The 20,148-nt window shown below is 43.8% G+C and overlaps 2 protein-coding genes across 9 annotated transcripts; both read right to left on the minus strand.

The window, feature by feature from the left end:
• Window positions 1-921: 921 nt before the first annotated feature.
• On the minus strand, window positions 922-15,240 carry CCNL2 (cyclin L2). Of its 7 annotated transcripts, none has more exons than XR_012778346.1 (12): window positions 14,865-15,240; window positions 13,769-13,843; window positions 13,384-13,493; window positions 12,990-13,110; window positions 11,690-11,754; window positions 8,680-8,779; window positions 8,490-8,594; window positions 8,104-8,245; window positions 7,167-7,284; window positions 6,992-7,084; window positions 2,969-5,710; window positions 922-2,107 (listed from the first exon to the last, which is right to left on the minus strand). XR_012778346.1 is itself a non-coding variant. In XM_075520725.1 (11 exons), the coding sequence occupies exons 1-11, from the start codon at window positions 15,186-15,188 to the stop codon at window positions 5,356-5,358; spliced, it is 1,608 nt and encodes a 535-aa protein (XP_075376840.1). In that variant the 5' UTR covers window positions 15,189-15,240; the 3' UTR covers window positions 922-5,355. The 7 variants fall into 7 exon arrangements, 5 of the variants coding, with proteins under 5 accessions (XP_075376840.1, XP_075376845.1, XP_075376841.1 ...); XR_012778347.1 differs by having other exon boundaries at window positions 922-1,520; window positions 2,035-5,710; XM_075520725.1 differs by having other exon boundaries at window positions 922-5,710.
• Window positions 15,241-15,679: 439 nt separating this feature from the next.
• Window positions 15,680-19,817, minus strand: MRPL20 (mitochondrial ribosomal protein L20). Of its 2 annotated transcripts, XM_075520533.1 has the most exons (4): window positions 19,566-19,732; window positions 18,080-18,190; window positions 17,700-17,777; window positions 15,680-16,119 (listed from the first exon to the last, which is right to left on the minus strand). In XM_075520533.1, exons 1-4 carry the CDS (start codon window positions 19,650-19,652, stop codon window positions 15,946-15,948), a joined length of 450 nt encoding a protein of 149 aa, XP_075376648.1. In that variant the 5' UTR covers window positions 19,653-19,732; the 3' UTR covers window positions 15,680-15,945. The 2 variants fall into 2 exon arrangements, with proteins under 2 accessions (XP_075376648.1, XP_075376649.1); XM_075520534.1 differs by lacking the exon at window positions 17,700-17,777 and having other exon boundaries at window positions 19,566-19,817.
• Between the last annotated feature and the right edge of the window lie 331 nt (window positions 19,818-20,148).

Genomic DNA, 20,148 nt, shown 5'->3' on the forward strand with positions numbered 1-20,148 from the left:
CTCCCTTCCCAATGTCTAACGGGGAATTGAAAGCTGCTTTTCTCATCTGATCTCAAAAATTCCAAGCTTTGCTGTTCATTCAGTTATTCTTTGATAGCGTCAACCCCTGGCTTCTTATCTTTGGCTTGCCCAACGGGGGCTCTTTCCCTCTTGGTCCCCACCTGCCTGGCACACACTGAGCTAGAAGCAGTTCCATATTTGAGGAAATAATTCTTTAGGCTCTCACTTGAAAAAGGGGAGCTTTGTTGGCTCTGCTGATACAGAGCAAATACAGATCTGAAGGCCTGACCTTCCACCTGCACATTGGCTTCATAGCTGCGGAGTCCGTCGTTGAGGAAACGTTAGCCAGGAAGCCGAGAGGATTATTTCCCATGAAGGGAGGAGGACTAGGCTGTGTTGCCAGAGCAGGCAGAGGCTTTATCTCCGGGGGGGGGGGGGGGGAAGATAACACCATAGCCTGGCCAAGACTGTAGCGTCCTTCTAAGTCAGAGGTTTCAGTAAGCACAGTCCCTTCAAAGCTTCTGCCAGTGAGGTAACCTCTCTCCAAGCAGAAGGAATTACATGTGAACACCAGATACAGAGAGATCACAGAGTAACCCGAGAGATGTTCTGATGAGTGAGAGCCACATTGCAGTCTTCATTCAGAAAACGAAGTCATAACTCACCCTAAGAGCCGAGACTTGTACGTGCATGCACGTACATAAAAATGTGGTGGGTTTTTTGTTTTAGGTAAAACTAAGCTCCTCGTCTTGGTTGCTCAGCCTGATACACACAGATTTCTGTGTTCTATAATCTTTGTAACCATGAGAACTAGAATTTTTTCTGTTTTCTTAAAAACTTAGATTCTCTCAGAATGTCTCACCCAGTAGGACTACAGGTTGTAAACAAGTTCTAAATATTGTACGATCTGTGATATACTCACAAGCACTGGTAGCTGGGGGGAGCTAAAGAAAAAAGATTGGTCTCAGCACTATGAATACAGTGAAACTCCTAGGCACAGGTTTCAGCTGGAGGAACTAGTCAGGTCAGAGGTTGTCATATTTTCTGACTACAAGGATTTAGACTCTGTCTGGATTCAAGGATGGGCATAACGCAGGCCTGCACCACTTCTCCAGCCTCCTGGAATATGCACTAGATCAACCACTAATGGCATCTAGAAAAGAACAGTTGACCCTTCAGTAAATAGTGAAATAATGTCCGAGCAGGATTACACATCGTTTAGTCTATATCCAGCTCCGCCTACTAGGAAAAAGAGTAGGAATTAAAGAACTAACAGGTTCAGAAAGCAAGCTCTTCACCAAGGAATCGGCAAGTTCCCCAAGAGCTCACGTGCAGGACTGCCCACGGAAGGGTGATTTCCTAAGTCGTGGTTCGGGTGTGGACCGTCTCTTCGTATCATTTCACATGAACCACCACAGTTCTGCCAGACACCAGTGGTTTCCGATTGCTACCCCATCAGATGACCCCAAGGTGAAGGATGTTTTTCTAATGGGACAAAAGCAGTCCTGTTCCTTTCAGCTCTGTAGGAAACACCGGGGAAAACAACTGACAATCAGGTGTAAAGAGACACACAGTAGGGTTGTAAGAGGACACTAAGCATACGCGAGGAACAGCGCAATGACCTGACACAATATTTCTTAACATTTTCTCCAAAGACTGGGCCAATTTCTTTTTTTCCAGGCTCTTTTACAGTATCATGCCCAATCACATCCACTTGACACCTACCACAGGAACCGCGCTCACAAGAGATCAGGTGAATGAATGCAAACCGGTGCCAAGAAAAGAGAAGAAAATAATCCGTCCGCTGCGTTAATGGGAATTCTGGCTTGCTTGTTGTCAGCAGCACTTACTTCCCTGAGTTGTCTCAACAGTTCCCTGGGGCTGGCTCACATCAAAACCATCACAGATGTTCATCCACTTCGAAACATTTTCACAGCGCAAGAACTGGCACCTAGCCCACTTCTCTTTCCCATGTGTCAAGATTCTCATAAACCACAGTTCTGTCATCTCCCAGAGCTCGACCACAGTCCTTACCGGTGCAGTTTGTTCACTGTTGTTCAGACGCAGAGGACCAGAGCCGTTACTGTTCGTGAAATTCAGCTGGGATCTGCCAGATACATTTTAAGTTAGGAGAAATGCATGTTCCATCCCAGACATTTGTGGATTGGTGGATGTTATGTTTGGTATCAGCTGGAGAGGTGCCTAAACTAACAGCATGCCCAAGATTCCTAACTTCAAGGAGACGGGGATTTAATTCAAAGGTTCGTTAAGTTGACCACTGCAAAGAGCTTAAATTGAAACTCTGAACTGACTGCTTCGGAATGCCGAGCCAATTACTCCGAGTGAAATATGACCGAGCCTACAGGTTTTAGCACTCAGCACAGTAAATACTGAAAAACTACGTGCTTGTAAATTCCCCTGGTTACCAGATACACGCAGTAACTCTTTCATCTCGGACTTCCTGAGCAAAGTAAAACAATACAACATTTGCCTGCCCTTACGGCTGCGCACCATACCCCCCGAGTGAACACAGGCACGTCTCTCAAACAGAGGCGCCTCTACTCCCCTCCAACGACTCAGCCCCCATATTTCAACAGTTCTATCTGACACTTCCTCTAGCTACGCTAAGCATCTTCTCCCAAACCCACCTCGCTGCCAGGACATTCTGTGTAGCTATCTGTATCGGGCTTTTTGCTGGTAAAGACAGACTGTTCTCTTCTAGAACAGGACGTCTTTTAATCCTGTGATATAATCCCTTTTGTTTTGGAACAAAACCGCTTTAATGTAAAAATATACCCATTTCCTCCCTCGTTTTTTCCTCTCCAGATTTTAACAAATGTACTAGAAAGTAGATTACTATTTATTCAGCACCGTACACAAGCACAGTAGTTTATAGAACACAGATGCTGATTTTTATGCCAGGCGACATTATGTTCATGCAGAAAAGTGTACATAGCCTGGGTCTTACCTTTACCCTCGTCCATGCTACTTGCACTGGAGAAAGGTCATGTCTGTAGCTAGCAGAGTTGAGACTTAACTAAGGTAATTCCTCTTCAAGTCTTTCTGGAGGAGGCTGCAGCTGTGCAACCTGCCTCCCCGTACGCTGCTTACCTCAGGAACTGGACAAGAGGCAATTTGGGAAGCATCCGGAGCAGAATGAAGTAATTAAAGAGAAACACCGACTACCTTTTAGAACTGGAATTAGGAAACAGAGAGTTGAGGTTGACCTGCTCCTAAGTAATATCCAGGTAGTAAGAATCAGACTTAAAATGGGAACTCTCTAGAGAACGTTATTTCAGGTTGTTCATACTTGAATAGATCAAAGTTACTTTTTGTATCACACATTATGTCTGAGCTACTCTAATCCTTTGACTTCTACTCAATTATTTAGCACATCAAGTATGAAATAACTAGTTTCCATCTGTGTGCAAAGCTCAAGTCAAGGCAGATAGTTTGCTGATACAGGAGCAGGTTAACTTTCATGCCATAGCAGTGCTCTGCTGAAGCTCCAAGGAGCTTTCCTTGTATCTGCTGCCTATCTCAATTAATTGTCTTTTCCCAGCTGAGATGTAATCAGAACCATGGTAAAGAACTACAAGCCAACTACTGCTACTGCAAGGTGACCAGGAAATAACTAGTCTTCCCCCCACAGAGGAAATAGGGGCAACCCACTGAAACTATCCAGTAATGATGCATTTAGAACAGGTAACTTGCATGAAGTAGTAATTCCTGGTAAGGAAGAGAATGCCAGAGGGAGCCGCAGAGGTCAAACGCAATACCTGGTTCAAACCAAGATTACCAGCGGACGTATTTGTGAACTTGACTACTTACACAGAATAATCCTACACAACCTCCAGCTCAGGAAATTGGTAGACTAGAGGTTGGCTAAAGAAAGGCTGACTGCCCATCCTTTCAGCTGCCCTGCCTCCACATTAAAAATTAAGAGTGCCATGAGATTGGTTTGGATTTAAAAGAAGTGTTAGAAGAGTCACTGTCACACTGAGGCACCTCCAAGGTTGACCACAAAAAAAACCTAAGGCATCTTGTTTCCCCCGGAGTGGACAGAGGAAGTTTAACCAGCAGGCAGTGGTTCTAGTAAGATCTACTCACAGAGCTTGAAAGGCTCAAACAGCAGCACCCTACCTCACACAGTACACCACTCTGCTCCTCCAGGATGGGCCCAGCATGGCATCTACTATCCTTATATGCAGGGTGTAACAACTTAGGCTAATCTTAAATCTATTACAATTTGATGATCTCCTCATTCAGCACCACATTTCTTTCCTTATGAGTAGGCACAGTGGTATAGCTCATAAGAAACTACTATCAAGTAATTTTAATAGAAAATCAAATACTTTAATGAAATTAGGGAGCATGAGAGTAACAGCTCAGATATACCACTAGAACTGATACTACTGGGCTGTGGGGGTTTTGCCTTTTTTTTTTTTTTTTTTTTTAAATGCTCTGTTCTTCAACAAGCATGCAGATTGACAAACTACTAATTCTTCAGAGTGTCAAAGATCCTGAGTAAAGAATTTCAAACCACTTAAAATGTATATATAGGAAATGTCTTATGAGCTGGTGGCCTGCACACAGCATTGCACAGATAAAAATATACTACTCTCAATACACAGAGCTAAATACTTTCACATTTATCAGAATTTTCTACACAAGTCTTTTGATAGAATTCAAGTTTTGAATTTTCTGTATATATCTTCCACCTGTATTAAACAAATGCTTATTTACATTGTGGATAAGGTGTAAAGGCTAGTAAGGCCATATTCCCATACTGTACTGTAACACTGCAAAATATATATACACATATATAACCTAATATAGGCAACAGTTCTAAAAAAGTCACCTTACGTTTGTACACCATAATTGAGTCAGTATGAAAAGACAGCTTTGTTAGCACCAAGCCACTCCAATGGTTTTTATGAACTGTCTTGAGCCTTCTAGTTCCACAGGGAAGGACTGTTCAGCACAGTATTCCAACTACTGAGCAATGGAGGTCCTGCTTGCAGAACTGGAAGTCCCAAATAACACTCCACTGCACTACGGTATGCAAATTACTAAAGAGCAGGCATAGGAGCATCCAGAGACAAGTTCTGCAGTGTTATTAGGTGACACTCCAGCAGACCAGTCACCAAGACATTCATCAGATTAAGTCTTTCACATCATCCTGTCTTGTTAGCGTCTTTCCTTTGGGTTCATGACAGTAAGTACAGAATTGCCAGCAGAATGGACATGACTCAAGCTAGGTGGTTTACAAGCCAGGTTAACCCTACACTGCAAAGACCAAATGGGGAAGAGCTCCACTGCTTAAATTCCAAAGGAAAGAACTTTTTGCTTTATTCATCGCCTATGCCTACTGTGGCCAGGATGGTCTCGGTCATAGCGATGACTTGCTCGCTCATAGGAGCGTGAACGCTCATGCCTGTGATTTCTATAGTAGTGACTCTTCTTCTTGTACTTCCCCGAATGGTCAGAACGCTCCCGGGATCGGCTCCTGGAACGTGACGAACTCCTGCTGCGTGATTTCCGTGGTTTGTGTGTGGAGTATTTGTAGTCTTTTGATTTCTTGTAATTTCTCACCTTGGAACCCTTGTAGCTAGAACTATGGTTGAACTGTCTCGGAGGAGAGTCACTGCGGCTCCTAGAACGGCTGTGGGATTTGGAACCGCTCGATGTGGAGTAACTTTCACTTTTCCTAAGGAAAGAGAAAAAACAGGAGAGAAAGCATATGATTTTCTTAAACAGAATTACTCTACTATTGCTATTAGCGCCTAAATGTAGTCACAATACATACACACACACTTTAAGTACCATATAGACAAATGCTTCTCACTTATAGAGCCAAGGTGTGCAAGCACAGTTTGAGACCAGGCACTTGATTCTGTGTTCTGTTGTTCAGTATCCCATGAAAACTAATCTTGTGTCCCAGACTTGATCACATCTGGTTACTGTAGAAATACTGACGTTTAGAAACTCAAATCCGTTTGGAGTATAGTAGTCATGTCTCAGTTTTAGATTTTTTTTCCCTTCACTACTTAGAAAACACACCCAAATAGTTAAGAGTAACTGCCAGATTCAAAGTGCTGCCAACAATAAGACAAAAGGTAACACTACTTCTCCCACTTCAGTTATAGTAATACTGTCACCAAAACGCCCAAGTTTGGAGTTAATGTTCCTTTCCGTCTCTTGGATTACTACCCCTCTATGGGTAGCATGGTTATATGCCAAACTTCCAAGTCAAAGGCAGTACAGAAAGCAGATTTTAAAGATGTTTCGATAAATTCAGGTAATTACTAAAATGCAATTTTGAATTCACATTTTAAGAAGAATTTTAATCAGCAGATTTTAGCTTTGGTCTTTTCCACATACACATTAATACAGAGCCATACTTTTATCAGTACACACCCAAACCCAATGGGATACAGACTGCTGAATAAGTCAAACTTGCATTGACTGAGGGGCATGAATCTCTACTGCTCTCAACTACATACCAAACAAGATCATTTTGTATTTCATAAGTTACAGTTTTGCAGGAGCAACTATCAATGAGACTAAGGCTGGAGATAAGAGTTCATCTCCTGCAGAAAATGCTTTAACTACTCCAGTACAGTTCAGTAAAAACATAACAGGTTGTAGCCACAAACATCTGGCTTTAAATATAAAAAACCCAAAACAACAAACAAATCCTGCTGCTTGGTGGGCCAGACGTCACCAATAAACAGGCTGACATTCAAAAATGTCCCAATATGCCTACACTCTCCTTTCAATCTATTTGGCACAGGTACGACAAGGTCAGACACTGCAACTCCCTTGACCTGTGAGCCAGGACAGTACAACTCTGACCCATACCGTTTCTGGAGCTTTAACAGGCTAAGAGTTCTCAGCCTCTCTTGCTGAGAAACTACCAAAGCTCGCTCTGTGAAATTTTAGTCTGGGAGCTTCTCACAGCACGCCCTTCTTTTACAATAGTAGATACCTGTGCTTAGGGGATGCGGATCTGGATGGAGATCTTGAGTAACTTTGATCTCTACTTCCACTTCGACTTCTGCTTTCTCTTCCTTTCTGAACGCTGCAAGAGACAATCAACAGTAAGTTATTTTGCTTAAAGTAGTAATGGGAAAAAATAAGCTGCTTCATTATGAAAGCCTTACCCATTTACTGGGCTATTTGAACTCATTCTTTTTGCTCCCTCTGTTTTCCTTTTAGCATTCTTCATTGCCTGAACAGGTAGCGGTGAAGGTTTATTTCCTTTAACCTCTTTTGGAGACTCTAGAAAAATAAGCCTTTGTTACCTTATTTTGAAAGTATGGGTAGTGACTGAAAGAAGGACTGAAGCCTCCCCTCACCCCATTTCATCATCTTTGTAATAATCAGTACTGTATATATGTAGTTTGACTATATGCGCACACACGCATGCACACACAATCTGAAGAAGTTCACAGAAGGCAGAAGTTAATCTGAAACATTTCTGCCAAAATATTGAAGTAACACCGGGAAGTTAACTGCAATAGTAACACATTGCTTTCAAAGCCCCTTCAAGAAGGCAGAACAGCAACTTCCTTTTCTTGCCAATTATTCAGTATCTTTTTAAAAGTAAACTGAGGAGGAAGATGGTAAATGTTATCTTCTAGTAAGACATGCACCAGACTGTAAACTTTAGACCAAGTATCCAGGAAAACAGTCCCCACCCATCACCCAAAAATACTACTCCTGTCAGAGTTCCTAATCATACCTATGCTTTAATATTGCTTTAACATAACATGCCAATTGCAAGTATTTGTTTGAGTTTATTGCAAAACCACATAAAAGCAAGTCCCTGTACTATAAGTTTAAACTAGCCTTAATTTTAGACTAATTTGGTTTTAGTCTTTAGCCGTTTCAAGAAATTACAAAGTTACAATGCTATTCAAACTCTGCCATTTGAATAGTCGCTAGAAGCCAGCTTCTAGCAAGCTGGCTTCTAGGCTAAGAAACTAAGAAAAAAAAAAAACTAACGAAACCAAAACCACACTGTATATGCACCCCAAAAGGGCAAATATACATTTAAGATGAGAAAGAGTTATTAAAAACAAGTTATCCACTACTTACCATTTTTTGGGATAGGAGAAAATCCTGATGTGTTATCCAAACTTGGGGCTCCTTCAGGTACTAGACCTTTAGCTTGTGCTTTTGCCTCTTCAATAGCCAATTTCTTCTTTTCTACTTTACTTTCCAGATCAGATAAATCAACCTGTGAACACAGCAGCACCACTTATGACAAAGCTTAGTAAACTAGACTTTCTGATTACTCACTTCCAAGATGGGGGGGGGGGGGGGGGAAGTCTGAAGAGACCCAGACCCAGAGACTGTGACTGCTATCCTGTTCCACTTAATGTACCAGGCTTGCAGCTAGTTTCAAATGGGATAAGGTTTTCCAACTCATGTTCCAAGCGGCAGCCTTTAACGAAGGCTCACAATATGAAAAAGCAGCAAACCTTTTTCCGAGTATAGAGTTGCAAAATTTTTAAGCAGATTTCTTGAATTTCTTCCTCTGTTGCTCCAAAGAGTAAAAACCAGTGTGGACGATTAGGAAGTGGAATCTGAAAAGGAAGGGAAGACATGCTCAGTTTTCTGCTTCTATTAAAAGACCTAACAAACTTCAAATTAATGGAACTGTATGCTCACCTCCAGCGTCCTAGCTGCGAGGTAAATACATGCACAGGCAATGCTTTCTGGCTGGAATCTTACAAAGACATCTGTTCTCAGGCTATCGTTCATGTAATTCCTGAAAGACAGGATATCAGCAGTTGCATGGCACTGCAAAGTTGCTTGGTGTTTTTTGGGTTTTTTTTTTTGTTTTTACTTCTACAAGGACTATTTCTTTCTGCATTCAGTTACTAGACTTCAACATTATACTCCTGTAAATCTAAAGAAAAGTTGAATGATTTTACTAAAAAAAAAAAAAAAAACAAACAAAAAAAAAACAAACCAAAAAACCCACAAACCAAACCAAAACCAAAACAACTCCCTCAAGGGGAGGTTTGTGTGACAAATTAATTTTGACTGACTGGCTGCTGAAAATTCAGTTGTGAAAAGAGAACCAATTTTAACTTCACTTTTCCTTCTGGATCTCTACTGGCCTGCTCTCATGCAATAGACAACTTATTTTCATCAAGACAACACACAATATAATCTGAAGTACTCAGTTATAGACTTTTAGGTTCACATGTTTCTTTGCAATAGGGCTGAACCCAGATGGTTTGCTGAAAGTTGCAGCTCCTGTAGTAGTTCTCCCATGAAAATGCAGTCCACTTCAGCATGCGTCAACTTCCACCAGGAATGTAAGGGGTCCCTTTTCCTTCAGAAGCATTATATTCCATCCAGAACAGAATTCTTTTTGATGCAAAAAGCAGCCATAGAAGAAATCAGGGTGTTTGGGAACATCAGTTCAGGAGAATACTCAGTATTCAGGCAGATCTCCTCTTTGGCACATGAAATATGGTTTCCAAATTGTCCCATTTCAGTAAGGTTGCTTAAAATGAATATTCACAGAATGAGAAAACTGTAAAATATTGCATATATTCCAGTCAGTACACTTAAGCATTATTCTTCTAAATCTTAAATACACAAAGTAACTTCCTCTGAATCTGTCAGCTGATGTGCTTAAAAAGATCTACTAGATTTTTGAGCACATATGTCAAGCAAAGTATCAGGTGGGGAAAAAGCTAAAACCAGAGACAGTAGAGAGTCCTCAAAATAATACACTTTCTGAAAGTAGTAATTAACCATGTGGGTACCCAGTATACAAGGATTCACTCACCCCCAAGACATCCAAACCAGAGACCACAGTCCAAACACTTGTAACCAGTTTACACAGGACAGACAGAAGGAACTTGAATCCCAAGAGTATCAAACTCCCACCTGCCCCAGTTGTCTTACATTCTTGGTTATACGAAGAGCAACTGCTACCCCAGAGAAGCAATGCTAAACATCAGCTCATCTTTCTGGGAGAAAGGAACTTCAAAACCTACTTTTCCTGTCCCGCTACAAAGAGAGCACAAACCTTTTGGCAAAAGAAGCAATAAAGAAAAGCGGTACTTCAAATATCTGGAAGTCGTACAGCCTTTTTCTCATTTGCCAAATTGAAAAATATGCCTGCTTCCAAGTTTGGCCTCTGCATATTTTCCCTGTGGGCTCAGAATCAGACACATGAGGAAATGAATCCTTGTCACAATATTTTAAGAAAAAGGTAATGTTGTAAAAATGCACATTTCAAAAATCACTTATACTGGATATCCACTAGTTTTCAGGTACTGGAAGCAACAAGCCTCCGTACACAAATAAGTTATTTTAACATCGGAACCATTTCTCAGTTGGGGTAATTTCGACCCTCCTCCTCACCTACCCCTCCTTTCGTAACCAGTAGAAAACTGGTAATGAGCAGTCCGTAACTCACATTCAAGTACGTCATGCAATGGTACTGGGAAATCTGGTAGTGGGAAGTTTCTGTAAGTGTTAAGCATTACATTTGACTCCAAGCTTCGCAAATCTACTCAAATTTTTCTAACTAGTTTACAAATGGAAACTAGGCTTCAGTTTTTGTTGTGTTAATTCATCCCTTTAAGATTTAAATCCCACCTTATTTTGCTTTATCATTTAATAATACATCATTTTAACAGTTATAGAAATATAACATTAAAAATCTGTCAGACCTTCAACAATCAGGTTATAAAATATACAACAGTCAAAATGCACAATAAAAATAAAAGTCAAAAAGTATAAGCACAAGAAGCAGTTGGCCAGTTACTATACTATCATGTATATACCACCTGTCTAGAGTCAGCCTTCTCTTTGTAGAGCCTGCTTTGGTTTGACTGAAGACGGCAGCTATCCCTGCACCATAGCGCTTGGGCAGCAGAGGAGAAGTCTTAGTCACTTACCCTCAGAGGCTACCCTTTGATTAAAAGAGTACAGAAAAGAAAAGTCAAAACTGGTTCTCTACACACAGGTCACAGTACCAGACAGTTCAGTCAGCAGAAATATATCTTTGGATTCACTAAAGGTTTTTAAACCGCAGTATTGTTAAAAAGCATTGTTGTTTAAAAGCATTATGTATTTATTAAGTTTAAGACCTGGAATTTTACATAAGCTTCCCATCCCCAAGCAAATCTTTACTGTAGTAAGAGTGACAAGGCAGAGGACATTTCTTGGCAAACATGAAAACATTGAGTTTATCCAGTCTTAGAAGCTGACATCTTGCATTATCCATATAGATAAAAGAAATTTATCTATGCTGAGTTTTTGATACACCTGTAATCAAGCTGAATCCTTGGGAACAGCCACTTCCCAGCACTGGTAACAGACTTTAACTACACACAATTTTCTCCGAAGAACAAAAAAAACCCCCCCAAGAAAACCCTAACACCCACTCAAAACTTTCCCTTCAGCTGAAAAGTGAAAGCAGAGAGGAGGGAAGTGAGAAGTCAGGGTGGAAAGCTACCTTACCATTAAAACAGTGCCTCTAACTTAAGAGGCCGATCAACATTTGGGTAGTAGTTTGGGGCACGCCAAGAAACACTGGAGCTGTCTGGTGTGGCCCACAATCATCCCTGAGCAATGCTGCCCAGAGTGCCTCAAGTGACATATTTCTGCTACTGCCCCTGCTGGTCTCTTAAAACAAAGAAAATCAACTTACCATGAAGTCTGGACCAGGTGTTGGTTACGTTCACATTCTAATACCTGAAGGTACATAACGATTATCTGGAAGATATGGGTTATTGAGTTATTAACAAGAATCTTGAGCGCCACCTATTTATTTCAGAGGGACATCCATGAGGCATCTGTTACTCTCAAGTTCTAAAACACTCACTCCACATGAGAGTGTTTGCAACATCCCCAGTGTTTATCCACTGCTCTCCAATGCAGAAGTTTGCATGAGTTGACACTCAACAAGATCTGACCTTCCTAGCTCTCCGTCTTCTGAGCTCAGTCATCATGCTATTCATCTATAGATGTCTTGTCTTCAACTGTTTTCAAGCTAGGTATGTTCTCCTATACAATTCACGATTCCTTTTTAGCTGTAACTTAGGAGAAAATATTGCTAGCTGCAATAAGCAGTAACAGAAGTGTAACAGTATTTGCACAGAACAGATCTAACATGTTTTGTGTCGCTGGTTTATTCAGTCCTAGTTTTTTTTCTTAGGTTTAAAAGGAAAACAAGAATGCAGATAAAAAGACTACTCTAACAGCAAAAATTCATACCAATTAACAAGCAAGTACAATTGTCCTCTGGGGTACTGATAACATGAGTGAATTCTGAAAGTCAAGTAGGCTCAAAAAGACCTGAAGACAGCAGTATTTTTAGAGGAAGAAAGAGCAAGATCCCAAGTTCTGCTGGCACAGGAGCAGGAGGTTCTTTTACCACACTTAGCTACTTAAGGCATAACGCTAATGGTACTAAAGCACCAGCTTAAACATTTGCACCAGTTACATCCTCCAAGTATCATCCTCCTCTGACACGTGATACTTGAGAATTGTCTCATTTCTAGTCAAGCCCTTCACACCCAAGTGTACTTTTTAGAACATAAGAAACACTGCTAACTAACTCATATGGGTTTAATAACCTCAGCGTGTTTCCACAAGGAGTGATCATGACACACAGCGTTTCTGATAATAGGATATCACAACCCTAGGTCTCCAAATTCCTTTCTGCTTAAGAACCTATGTTTAGTTGACGTTTTCTAACAGCAAAGCTACCTACTTATATAATTTGACTTCAAGGAATACTTAGCATCTGCATCCACCTCCAGCCGTCATTCAGCAGTGATACAAGACCAACTAGTAAGAATGTCTTAAATGAGAAAGAAGACATCGGGATCATAAGAAGCTGGCTTTACTGAATTAACTAGCATTACCATGTACAAACCATACAGTCTACTCAAAGCATATACAGCATACGAAACACTGATTATAGAGTTAACTTATACAGTACAAACCTTATGAGGGTGCTTTACATGAACACAAAATCCCAACTCCTTTAACACTCTTCTTTCTGCTTTAATAATTTGATTCTTCAAGTTCACATATTCTTGATCCAGTATTAGAGGCACAGGTTTTCTGCAAGACAATTTCAAATCCCAAAGAAGATAATCTTAACCTCAAAGAGTACTCATATGCAGGTTAAATTGTGTTCATCTAAGAGACATCGCTGTTTATAACACCAAAAATATTTACTTAATAAAATGGGTCAACTCACTTTTCTCTTTCATGAGATCTCTTCAAGATGTTCCCTGATTTATGAAACAGGGAATGATACTATCATCGGCCCATGAAGTTTAATAATTAAAATACAACACAAATACTTCAGATCTTTTCAAAGTCTAAGCTTACTTTTTTTCCCGTAGATGTCTAAGGCGATGGAACACGTTAATTACATCCCTTATGCGTCTTGGTGCTTCTTCAATTTTGGATGCCAGGTGAACACAGGCCATTGACACATGCTGAAATATAAGTATTGCAAGATACTGATGTTTTGCTCAAATCAGGAACTGATCGCCTCCAACAGCTTAAGGAGGGATAACAAGAGAAAATGGTGGTAAAACAAGGAAATACTGAAAATTTGACAAAATCAGTACTATGTAGCTTTGTAAAATCCTGTTGATCAGTAAGTAAAATCTACGGGCTAGTTACCAACACTCTAAGTTGACAACTTGCCAAAATAGATCAAACATTAAATAACATTTGTAGCCATATACATCTTCTAATATTTCCTTACCTCCATGGAATGCTTCACAAAAGACTTGGTATAAAAAAATCGTTGAAATAGCACCTGTCCTGTAGCCATAGCCACCTAAAAAGGAAGTAACCATAACAGGTATTAACAAAACAACTACCGGCTCCAAAAAGAAATTACGTTGAATGATTTCAACAGATTTAAGACCCAGAAGACTAGCTAAGCTATATTTAAGTATGGGAGTAAGTTCAGTGGTATCTAAAGAAAACTAGCACCCCTACCTCAGTAACAAATTAAGTTGCCCAAAATATCATCAATATCAGAAACACTGTAAGTCAAATACATACGTTAAATTGCAAGCTTCTTTTATGAAAGAGGAAAATATGTTCCAAATTAATCTTATAAATGGCATAAATAATAATGAATTAATAAATAAAAAATAATTTTAAAAAACCCAACCCAAACACTAGAACCCAATAAAAACTGAAAGTTACGACAGTACGCCAGAAAAACTCCATTTTTTCGGCGTGGAAGGAGGGGGGAATCTAATCTAATAATCGAATACTATGATTTGCACAGACTCATAACACAATTTGAGCAGCTGAGACTCGGCAGCTAGACGGTGCCCGGAAAGCTTTACGCTCAGAGAGCGATGAGACCGTTTGCGATTTGAGTTCGCCAGGAAACAAAACCCTTCCCAGGTCCCCACAATTCAAAGGAGTCTAGGAAGCCCTTCTTTCCGCAAGCCCCGATCCTAAAGAAGCACCGGGGGAGCCCACGCCCTGCCCGGGCCGGCGCGGGGAGGCGGCGGGGGCGGCGCAGGAAGGCGGTTACATCACCCGCTTCCTGCTCCCAGCCGGGTGGGGAAGGCCGCAGGCCCGGCGGGGAGGCCCAGCGGCTCTCGCGTCCCAAAGCCCGGCCAGAAGGGGCAGCTCCCCAGCCCTCCTCGCCTCTCTAACTGCGGACGGCGGCCTAGCGATCGAGCGGCGGCTCCGCGCCGGCGGCAGCGGGCCGAGGCCTAGCGAACAAAGCTCTCCCCTGCCAGGGAGCAAAGACGCCCGACCCCACTCCCGCCCCGCCGCGGCCTTCCTCCCCGGCCGCCGGCGCCCCGACCGGCCAGGCCGCGGCCCAGCCCCACCTGCGGGAGACGAAGCAGGATGCCGGCCGCCTGGATGAGCTCGCAGCCGGTGACGCGCAGCTCGGTCTCGGTGTCGGGGTCGAGGCCGCTGCTCATGGACGGGGTGAAGCGCAGCGTGTGCTCGGGCAGCAGGCAGTTCTCCAGCGTGATCAGCACCCCCGAGTACAGGCGGTCCCCGATCAGCACCGCCCCAGGGCCCGGCACCGGCGCACCGCTCCCCGCCGGGGCGGATCCCGCCGCCGTAGCGCCGGTAGCCTGAGGCCCCGCCGGGCCGCTGCCTCCCACCGCTACCACAGCCGCCGCGCTGCCCGACCCCGCCGCCATTTTGTGGTGGTGCCGCCGCCTCGCCTGGCTCCGCTCTCCTTCCCCGCCGGGCGGCGCCTCTGCCCCAGCGCGCCCCGCCCTCCCCCCCCGCCCTTTCTCCACCTCCGGACGTCGCCTATTGGTGGGGCGCGGCGAAGCGGCGGTCTCCGATTGGCCCGGCCGCCGCGACGTCTGACGCCAGCCCCGGGCTGAACGGAGCGGCGTGACGCACCCGTTGGGAATTTGAACAGGGCGGAGGGGGCAGGACTTCCGGCGCGCGCCACCGCCCTCAGCAGCGGCGGGGCTGCCCGGGACCGGTCGCTCCGAGCTGGGCCCGGGCCCGGGGCCGGCGGGGGTCAGCCCGGCCCAAACCCTTCCTAGACCTGTCCCAAAGCCGGGTGCTGCTGGCGTGTCCCGCCCCCCGGGCAGAGTTTTCCCCTGTGCAGTGCCAGAAGTCACCACTCCAACTGTTTTTCCAGTAGCAGTTACCAAAAAAAATCTTTATTAAGTCCTTAACGGAACCGAAAGCGTACGTCGTTAACACGGGAACTTCTGTAGGCCTGACTTACCGCCGCTAACTTCGAACCGCGGTTTCTAACTCGGTTACAACAACAGAGGGGAAAAATGTCGAGGCGCAAGCCTCGCACCCGCACCCACCCCGTCCTCCTTCTGGAACCATCCTCGGAGGATTTCCTCCCACAGCCACGGCAGCAGTGAGCGAATTTACTCCGCAATACAAGTTCCTGTTTATAACACGTGTCTGCAGACTCTTTTCACATCAGTAGTGATGTACAATACGTGAAAATATCCCCTCCGGTTCTTTTCCATCTCCCAGGGCAGCGAGGAAGCCTTCTTGTCTCCTCCTCTGGGCTAAGGCAGCTAGGGACTTGAACGTCTTTGGCTCATAAATAGCCAAGTCGGCAATCATTTTCCTATTCAGCTCCACCTGGGACTAAATGCAAGGAAATTTGTTAGTTAAGTACTGTAATTTTTAGGAACAACGCTGCAACGCTTAATGATTACCTGAGGTCTTAAGGCAAATTACCTTTTTCTACACTGTACAATTTTGGAACTATTCATGAGAGAACTGTCAGACATGACTACTCAGCCACGGATGTCTCATTAAGCCACTGTGTAAAATTTGTTTACTGACTTTCTCAAAGTCTTTCTGGTAGAAACCAAGAACTGAAGAAGAATCTCCTATTTCATGCCAGGCCACGTGTTACAGGTTAATCCATGGCATTTGTTTCAGTTCTTAGACATACTCAAGTTTACTTGTTGTGCTAGCAGCTGCTTGGTATCTTAAAATGTGTCCTGTACTAGAGAAAGAAAGACTGCAGGGTTGCATACTCTTAACAAAGCTAGATATTGCACGGTTAACTGCGTATCCTGAGGGGGAGGTATTGTATAAAAGTTTGCTTCTTTGGGATCTTTTACCAGAGAACCTTACAGAAATATACTGCTCTGAGACAAGAATCAAAGGGACGGGGATCTTGGGGGGGGGGAAACGTGAGTGAGCTTTTAGGCAGTGCTCCATTCTTTTGGTTACAGTATGACAAGAGTAACCAGGAGAACGACCGTATACATTTCAGAAACTGTGTTATGTTACAGGAAACGTGTCAGAAAACCTAGGAAGTTATCTATTTATTTGAAACACAGATAAAATGTTTTGAAATATGCTATAAATTTATATGTAGTTCCACTTTAAGAAGCAGAAACACTACCTTTTTATTATGATCACAGCTAAGAGAAACAAGTTTTAATTTTACAGTTCCACTATCAACAAATTAAAACCAATTCCCCAGCATGTTTAAGAACAAGGGACAGCGGCACCAACTCTCTGCATTGTCTGTGCTCACCAAAACACAAAGCTAGTAGTGAAGAGAGTGGAGATTTCTTAGGGTTGTTTTTGCTAATCCAAGCTTTGTATTTTTAAGTTTCTTGAAGCAAAAGGCAAGGCAGCTGTCACTTAATGCCCACAGTAGCGACAAGCGCAAAAGCATTTTACAAGTCTCGTTCTGAAGATGCGCAGTGAAAGTTTTGGGGACAGAACAAGGTGTAGAGCAACAATGTTCACCAGGAGAAGAGGGGATTATGCATAAAAGGAAGAGAAACAGGTTTAGGGCAGAACTTAGCTCCTGAAGTGAACGAAACTCCTCTCATAAGCAGAAGACCTCTCATGACGAGAGCTAGGAAGCAAGGACAGCGTTGGCAGAAGTTCAGCCTGACAGAAGGAGCTTTTCAGTCCCTCCACCATGCCCTATGCCGCTATTGCCTGCTCAGGCTCCAATTTGGAAGTCCCCACCATTATTCTTCACAGATTGGCAAGTGGAGGCTGCAGCTTCAATTCCTTGCAGTTGCATTCTTAGACAGTAACCAGCAACCCCTTGATATGTTCTGTCGGGCTACATCTACTTGAAAGATTTGAGAGTTTTCAGAAGTTAATTTGCCTGGCACTTTCAGAAGACCTCTATCAGACAGTTTCTCCAATTTGTTGTTTCAAAGTAATTATTCTTTGAGCACCATCCTTACCTTAATCAGATTGCTTATGAAAGCTGGGTATTTCAAACCATGTTCAAGAGAAGCTGCTTCAATCCTAGTGATCCAGAGCTGAAAGTGGAAAAATTAACATCTTGGATGATAAAACACTTTAAAACTAAACCTTTTGTCATGCTCATCTGCTCACACTTAGTAAATACAACATTTTCAGTCTTCTCAGTGCAACATAAACATGTATGAACTTCAGAATCTGAGCTGTTTCAGACCACGGAGGGTCTGTGCTTACTTTAAACTCATATTTTTCACCCACTGGTAGAACATTTTGAGAGACCCCCTCCAGTAAGGAAAAAATGGCTATTTCAGTTCTGCTCTTGTCCCATTTTAATGTTTACATCTAACATTTCGCTCTTTACCGCTCTTAGGAATCTCTTCTTCTCTCTTCTGGCCTTTGTAGACTTCACAAAAGCTCTCCGAACACTTCGTACAGCCAGCTTATAGCAACGGTTCTTCCTTCCACGAAAATGCTGAAATGAAAACAAGATGTTCTTGTTCAGTTATCTTTAAGGCTGTTAAACCCTCCAGTAATAGTAATATATGCTCATTTGCATTTCACAACTCTTCATAACGAGGATCACAAAATACTTCACAAACATCAGTTAAGCCTTCAGCTGGCATATAACAAAAATATTTTTTCCTTGTTTTATAGCATGGGAAACCTGAAGCTGAAAAGTTGGAGCAGGCTGAAAAATTTCAGTTCAGCAGGAAGGAGCCAAAGCCAGACCTCATTTTAGGCTGTGGTTCCAGGGGGGAAGGCAACCACAAAATCATCTTCAGCGCTTTCAGCCAACCCCTAAACTCATGCACTTACTCCCATTCCTGAGCTGCCCTCTCAGTTTTGTCAGTACAAATAGAGGGATGGGACAGGAGCCTCTGACATGTCAAAAACATTGCAGTTGCCCAAACAGAAAGCATAATGAAAGAAGTTTACTGGAGCTACCACTGACATCCATCTAATATGAAGTAGGAAGAAGTAGCCAGCGCTGCACAGTCAGAGAAATAAGTAACTACTACTGGTGCTGTGGGCAGCTTAGGCACTGCAAGACCAAGATACTGTCGCTTACTTCAACATTTTCCATCTCACTACTACAGCAAGGTGTAGTACCTCCCAGGATGCTAACAGTCTGCCCTTGAAAAAGGTCCTTCCCGAGCCTAGGTACAACAGCTTGAACTTCAGTTGAAATCATGTTGTGAAGGAGTCCCTTTCACCTTTTAAAACACACTTGAAGACCAAGGTTAAAATAATTTTTTCTTTCCCCTGCTACATTGCCCAGTTAAAACAAAAACCAACAAAAACCAACACCAGTCTACAGCACGCTGTATTTACAGGCTGCTCTTCCCGTAGTGCTTGTATTCCTTCCGGTATTCCTTCCGCCACAGAGTTCTCACTTTTATTCATGGCCATCCACATGCACACATGTGCTGTGTTACGCCACAAAACCAGACACCTTTATGGCCTCCAGCTTTAATCAAATACAAATTTACATACACAGCAAATGCTAAATTGATGTGAGTCAACTTCACGGACTCTCGACGTTCCTAGCAACAAGGAACCATACTGCTCTATACACTATACTGCTATAACTATACTGCTCTATACACTATAGTGCTATAACTATACTGAACTACACATTATACTGCTCGCTGCCTGACTTCCCTCTGCTGGGGAAGGGCTTGCGGACACCTGAACAAGACGGCGGGCCGCTCGCTGCCTAGGCCCGGGGAGGACGGGGCACCTCCGGGCGGCGGCCGAGGAACGAGCTGTCCCCCCCGCGCTCCGGGGAGCACGCAGCAACCGCAGCCGCGCGGGGAGGCAGCCGCGGGGGCGGCGGGCAGACTCACCCGCGCATACTTGAGCACCTCCTGCACCCTCCAGAAGCGGTCGGTGAGGCGGCTGCGGAGCCAGCACGGCGCGCTCAGCAGCACCATCTCCGCCGCCCGTTCGCGGCAGCGCGGCGCCCTCCGCCTTCCGGGGCGGGAACAAGGGGGCCCCGGTCCCGGCCCTTCCGCCGGTCCCCGGCTGCCCTGCGCCGCCGCCGCTTCCTCTGCGGCTGCCCCGGTGGCGGTGGGGACGGGCGGCTGCCGCCGCGGGGTGGCTGCCCGCCCGCAGCGCCAGGCCGCGTTCTTTTGGCCGCTGTCTGTGAGACGCCGTGCTGTGGTACTGCTGCCGCTGCCCAGGGCCGGTGAACGCCCTGTTGTTATCCCGCAAGCGTGGGGTCGTTTACCCGGTGTGCGAGACGCCATTATACACCCAGGGCAGAGGTATTTTTATTTCATGTCTGCGCAGAGATGGGTGCTAGGCGGTAGCTCCACCTATAAATAAAATATTAAAAAATATTTTATTTTAAACCTCATACCTGAAAACATAAACAAGTCTTCACGCCACTTCCACTAACACTAAATCCACAAGGCAATTAACTTCAGT

This window comes from Mycteria americana, chromosome 18 (genome assembly GCF_035582795.1).
Source record: "Mycteria americana isolate JAX WOST 10 ecotype Jacksonville Zoo and Gardens chromosome 18, USCA_MyAme_1.0, whole genome shotgun sequence".
In the NCBI taxonomy this organism is placed as follows: Eukaryota; Metazoa; Chordata; class Aves; order Ciconiiformes; family Ciconiidae; genus Mycteria; species Mycteria americana.

Excerpts from the sequence above, each read along its gene's own strand:
- CCNL2 (XM_075520725.1), bottom strand. The coding sequence starts at position 15,188 with ATGGCGGCGGGGTCGGGCAGCGCGGCGGCTGTGGTAGCGGTGGGAGGC. Across the intron at positions 13,111-13,383 it reads AGACATCTACGGGAAAAAAA|AAAACCTGTGCCTCTAATAC; the intron begins GTAAGCTTAGAC and ends ATTGTCTTGCAG. Across the intron at positions 7,085-7,166 it reads TCAAATAGCCCAGTAAATGG|CGTTCAGAAAGGAAGAGAAA; the intron begins GTAAGGCTTTCA and ends TGTCTCTTGCAG.
- MRPL20 (XM_075520533.1), bottom strand. The coding sequence starts at position 19,652 with ATGGTGCTGCTGAGCGCGCCGTGCTGGCTCCGCAGCCGCCTCACCGAC. Across the intron at positions 17,778-18,079 it reads AGAAGAGATTCCTAAGAGCG|CTCTGGATCACTAGGATTGA; the intron begins GTAAAGAGCGAA and ends TTCCACTTTCAG. Across the intron at positions 16,120-17,699 it reads TCATAAGCAATCTGATTAAG|TCCCAGGTGGAGCTGAATAG; the intron begins GTAAGGATGGTG and ends CCTTGCATTTAG.